At 51.6% G+C, this 5849-nt stretch overlaps 2 protein-coding genes and 1 pseudogene across 2 annotated transcripts, besides 5 other annotated features; all 3 read right to left on the minus strand.

Moving 5' to 3' along the window:
* Positions 1-5849: a sequence feature (areas not merged during assembly with more than two copies in the genome that could not be assigned to a particular haplotype).
* Positions 335-1435, minus strand: Tc00.1047053506011.10 (uncharacterized protein; the record flags this gene model as incomplete). The annotated part of the gene is made up of 1 exon (XM_799301.1): positions 335-1435. The coding sequence occupies one exon, from the start codon at positions 1433-1435 to the stop codon at positions 335-337; it is 1101 nt and encodes a 366-aa protein (XP_804394.1).
* Positions 1929-2361: a mobile genetic element.
* Positions 2182-2203: a sequence feature (AT_rich).
* Positions 2367-2389: a microsatellite.
* Positions 3199-3222: a microsatellite.
* On the minus strand, positions 3867-4610 carry Tc00.1047053506011.20 (annotated as a pseudogene).
* Tc00.1047053506011.30 (uncharacterized protein) lies at positions 4991-5842 on the minus strand (the record flags this gene model as incomplete). Its single annotated transcript, XM_799302.1, has 1 exon — positions 4991-5842. One exon carries the CDS (start codon positions 5840-5842, stop codon positions 4991-4993), a length of 852 nt encoding a protein of 283 aa, XP_804395.1.

The raw sequence follows: 5849 nt of genomic DNA on the forward strand, positions 1-5849 counted from the left end.
TCCCACAGCAGGCTTGCCGCCAGCGTAAATAGGGAAAAAGATAAGATGCTGGTGATAAAAAGGGCGCCCCGCCTACACGCACGCAGTCCTACACTGAGAGGAGGGAAAAATAAAAATAACAAAAACAAAAATAAAGAGTGGTGGAAATAAATCATGCCTTTTGATCCGCTCTTTCCGCACGATGCTTTCCTGCTCCCAGCAGCCACTGCATTACCCCACACCTCGTCTTTTTTAAAACTAAAAATAGTGGGCGCACATGCAGGAACTGCAAGAGACACGTGTACATACACACAATGCGGCAAAGAGGCGTAAACAATGAAAAAAACAAAAAGACCTAAAACACATCCCCGTCATCGTACACAGTGTTTTCTTGATTCTTTATCACCCTAGGGACCTCAACGTTTTCGTATGCAAAGGGAGTATTCATGGGCACCCCATCACCCAACGTTGAATAGCGCATCATCGGGCTGTTATCGTTGTAGATTCCATCATCCCCGTCAATTGGATGAAGGGGCTCACTGCTCACCTCCCGCAAGACCATGTGCACCACCCACTTAGATTCATCGTCAGCACCGCGGCAACGGCAGAAGCAGACAGTGATTAGCGTGACGGCAACAATAACCGGCACCAATATTGCAATCAAGATAACGTACCAACGCTTATGCACCCACGAAATTTTCACAGTCGGTGGAAGCGTCGTAGTGCTGACGACGTACCCTTCTTGAGTCTCACAGACAACGCCAAATGTGTCTTCGGGCGTTTCTCCATCGTACCTGGGCACACCTTGCCCGTCATACCACGTCGCATTCTTATCGCTTTGGCTCGTATCCATACGAAGCATTAAGAACAACTGGCCGTGCCCAGGCAACTTATTGCCCCAATAAGCATCGTACCCGTTCATTGGCCCCGCGCCAATAAGCGTATACATTGTACCCCTGAAAAACGAAACACCATGACCATCGGATGAGGAGTCGAGAAACGCACCCTCATTCCACTTGTAAATACATTTTAACGATGCCCGACGCTCACCACGTAGACACCTTTGTTCGGGCGGCGTCGAATTCGCTGTGTACTCGGCAGTCCCGCCAAGGTACGTACGGAATGTTTCATCTTCCTTGGATGCAAGCTCTCTCAACTGAGCCGCAATAGAGATATGTGCAGCAGGTGTTTGATCCGAAGCAAGAAGGCCTCCACCATTAAAACAAGAGACCTGAGAGTTAGTGTAATCAACGCGGGTAGCAAAATTGGTCTTAAATATGGAATTGGCGTAGTGGAAATACTTCGTGATTCCAATGGTCACGTGCTTCTCCTCCTCCCCTGCAGCAGTAAAGGAGGGATGGCTGCCCAGGTACTGCAGCAGGAGGAACAGCACCATCCACCGGACCGCGTTCCTTGTCGCAGAGCGCGTTCGAATGCCCATTGCTTCGGCTTCCATAATATCACCCGTCGTGCGGTAGAGCGTGTGAGTCCACTATTTTCGCGTGGTAGAGACAAAATGAAGGGAGAGGCACAACGACGGTGTGAAAAGAGAGCTCCAGGGGCGCAGGAACGCCCAGTCGAATGATCACAATTCTTGAGAGGATCGGGCAAAATGCCATGCAAGAAACAATCCCTGCGGCCTTGTAAGGGGGGAAGGACCCCGGCCCGCAAAGATTCACATATGCATACGAGGAGTAATTACTGTGCACGCAACAAGGAACGCAACATTCCAGCGTCCCCAACGCAAAATAAAAAAGGGATCCTCGTGAGTCCAACACACGGGCCCACACTGGCCAGCACCTTCCGCACCGCTCCCCCATCCGTAACGGTGCATGGGCAAAAGAAAACAGGCGCAGCGCGACCCCGCACAGGGAACAACTTGAGCAAAAGCAAAGGGTGGACACAACAAACACAGAAAAAACAAATAAATAGATGAATAAAACTTTCAGAATGATCTTCTGGGCCGCTGGCCGGATCCTGAAAATCTATGGAACCAAACAGGTTAGGAAAAAAGGTTCGTTAGTTAATTGCTTCAATGTTTTATTTTCATTCAATATACAGAATTCTGAGGACCACCAGCATGGTCCTTTGTCCTCAGTTAGGATTTGAAGTATTTATTACTTACGAAGTGGCAGACTTTGGGGTCCTCCAACCACAAGACCCCGCCGCGTGGTGGGAATCAAAGGGGGTGGGTGGGATGGCAAAATAAAATTTAAAATATTATCCGGCCTCTATCGGCCCCCTGCTCCTACAAAGTCGCGTTCTTCCCAAAAGATTCATACGGTAGAAAATATCATAAAGAATGCATTCATTTATCAGGATGTACACATACATTAAGTAAGCTAGCCAGCTCTCCCGCGATCATTCTTTTCACAAGCTTCTAGAGAAAATAAATAAATAAATGAATAAAACACAAAAAAGCAAAAAAAAAAACCGGTCAATTCAGGCGCCTTTCTGTCCTCATTTTGCGGTATCGTCTTCTTAGTAGAGAAACACGTCCATTCTTTCTTTGCGCGCAGAATGGGCGGAGCCGAGACAAGCAACTCCGCCCATTCCGCGGGTCAGCGCGAAGGCCAGTGGGCAAAAGTACGAGAGGAATAGACCATTGACGGAGAACTGGCGCCCGCATGAGCTCCGCAGCAATTTTCGCCGCTCATTCTCGCCTCGCCCGAGACGCCGTGTAAACAGTGGACGGAGAGACCCGTTCACCCAACAGTGAAACAGCAGCAAAAGCCCTGAAATAAAAGCGCGCTGGAGACCCGCAACCATACGCACGAGTTGGGGATTCACGCACAGTACCAGACCGATCGCACCAAGATTGATGGCGGGAGACGGTCACATATTCCTTTTAGCCAACAGAGCTGCATTCAGTTGCACACCCCACGTAAACAAAAAAATGTAATAGCACGGTACACAACAACAATGTTGCACGTTTCATAAGCTGCATGGTGTTGGGGGTGGTTGGGCGATCCCGAGGAGGCCGTGATTGGGCGAGTCGCCTTGATATCACTGTCTCTTTGCTTTCTGCGTCGAAATTTTATAATGCATTTGGCTTGTCACTTATTTAATAATTGTATTAATGGACAAAGGAGAAAAGTTCATGCCGTTGTTTGGGTCAACGGGGGGAAAGAGCCGCCCTCACTTGGTGCGTTCAGTCCCTCGCGTGGCCCATTGTCCTGCATGACGCGCAGACTTTTTCTTTTCGTCGGCCATCGAATTTTCTTCTTCTTCTTTTTCTTCTTCAGGAAATCCGTCCCCCCGAGAGATGGCGGGCCTCACCTCCGCCAGTGGGGCGCAGTCCGTTGCCTCCAATCGGCATCGTGCGGGTTTTGCACCACCCAAACAAAGAAAGTCCATGAAGCAAAATTGTTTCGGCAAAACGTGGAAACGGAACCGTCGCTTCCCCACAGTCAGCGCGCCGCACACTCGTCGGGTCAGAAGGTCCTGCAGCCACACCATCCGCAAAGACACCGGCCACGTGCTTCATATTTTTGTGGTTCCTTGTGGACGTTGGCGCGACGTTACAGTGCACTTGCCATCGGACCAAGTTATGAACACAACTGGACGTGACAAAGAAAAGAAATGCAAATGAGGCTGAAGGGAAATCATCATGGGAGGGTACACAAGAGAGGGAACAACATAAAAGAGTGCATCCAAAAAGCCCATGGGCGCCATTCAAGGCACGCTCAATCCGGGCCAAAGGCACATTTGCCCAAACGGGGCACAAGGAGCAGAGCAGCGTCAATTAATTGAAACAACAAAAACAACAACAAAACGCAAACAGCGAGGTCCCAATCGCGGCCATGCATTCCAAAAAGGAGCGTTTCATTTTCCTCCCCTCCCCTTCTTGATTGCTCAATGAGTCCAAGCCATTCCGCCCACCCCATTCACCGCCTCCGGGGGGTCGGAAAAGGCAGTCGGGGGCCTCCCAACGCCACCACTCCTCCTTGCAACGGGTCTCCCTGGCGGCACCGGCACTGCCTTCTGGGGAGAGCCCGCGTTGCCCGTTGGCGCTTTGATGGGTGGTGGCGCCAGACGCACAGCAACACCTTCCCTCGTTTTTTTTCAGCTGTCGACAATCGCGGTTGATGTGCCCCACGTCGCAACCGCATGACCTGCGATGCCAAATATCTTGCAGTCTCCACGGTGGGCACGCTCATCATCGTCCCACGTGTGCTCCTCTCCTGGGGAATGTGTGCTGCCAATTCCGTCCGGTGCCGTAAAGGATTCGCCGTCCGCCGCATGGGAGATGCTGTTCTCCAGAGCCCTGCGCTTCCCCCATCCAGTTGACTTCACCCCCAAACACTTGCCGAGCAAACTCAGAAATTTACCATCGCCTCAAATCTGGACATGTCGCCCAGTTGCTTCCATGCATTGTAATTCGTGCGCTCACGCGTCCACCATATGGATGGTGCCGCGCCCGTGCATGGACCATGCTCGGCCTGCCGCCGCAGAGCGTAGAATAGAAGCTTCTGCCTGTCTTCAAACCGTGCGGTTGCCTCAAGATCTCCAAGCTCATGGTCGAGAAAAAAGTGCTTCCCTGAAATATTTCTCGGGAAACGTGTGGTCCATGTGCACAACTCCCGTGCTTTGGCTGCATCCTGGCTGAGAGATGAGTCAAAGAGGGGCATGATGTGGAACACGCACAGGAACACAAACACCAGATTCACCGCAAACCCTTCGCCGCCACCACACCTCCAATTTCCTCCTTTTTTTTTTCTTCTTCCTCATTTAGGCGCCCCCGCAGCCTCCTCCCCGGCCACATACAAATGCATCCAACTCCGCACCGCACGCCTGGGCCCGGTCCCCATCTCCCCTCGGATTCTCAAGAAGTTAGATTCAGCACGCCAATGCACGTCAGAAATCCCCGTCCCTTCCTTTACCTCCTCCCACTCCTCTTGCCTCTCTCCTTGTATGCAGATACACGCACATATATATATATAGGGGACAGGTGCACACAAAGAGGGCGGTTTTACAAAGGCAAACCGCTCAAAGCATGGCTGCATCACGTTCATGGCGTTGCTGCGGTGAGTGATCCAAGGCTCAACGGGGGAGAAAAGATAAAAAACGATAAGCTCAATAACATCAGCGTCATCTCGGTGTAACACAACGCCACATACTGTGGGCCACCGGCACATGGAAATGGCAGCCACGACAAATTTGTCCTCGAGGCACATGATGTCACGGCAAACACCACCATGGATGTTTTGCCCGTGCGCATCACAAAGAGAGTCAGAGGACGCAGCCAAGACATCATGCAGGAGGGTTCATGCTCCCGTTCCCCTTCGGTATCCGCAGCATTTACTTCCCCCGAATAGTGGACCTCACAGGATGCCTGCTCCTTACCAGATACCTGAAATAAATACTCCGCGGGCCCGTTTCTTGTTCTAAAGCAATTTGTTTGAAGCACACCCGTCACACAACGACAACACCACATTGCGGCAAAACCTTTTGGGGTCATCGCACGCCAAACGCGGTCTGCCACTTCAGGGGACCTCCAACGACTGTCCAAGTAAACACCCGGGCCGAAATAGCGGGACGCGGCGTCATGGAGAACGCCAATCCACGGAAAGCACCGCTCGAGCATTCGAGGAGTCGAAACACTAAAACTGAAGAACGCGTATGGAGTCGACACTCCCTCCGCAGCAAACCGCAGCAGCGCCCCATGACGCAGGTGAAGCCACAGCCGCCGAAACAGGCTGGGAACTGACAGACTCACCGCCGTGTCGCCAGTAACAGTAGAAAAACTACAGCAACCAACACTCTCACTGCTCGCCAGACGACCACCGGCATGCGCCCCAACTGTAGTGCACACCAGAAAAACACACACGTGAAACATACAGTGCCGACAGTATGATCGCATAAGACTC

Source organism: Trypanosoma cruzi (assembly GCF_000209065.1).
Source record: "Trypanosoma cruzi strain CL Brener chromosome Unknown tcruzi_1047053506011, whole genome shotgun sequence".
Lineage (NCBI taxonomy): Eukaryota > Euglenozoa > Kinetoplastea > Trypanosomatida > Trypanosomatidae > Trypanosoma > Trypanosoma cruzi.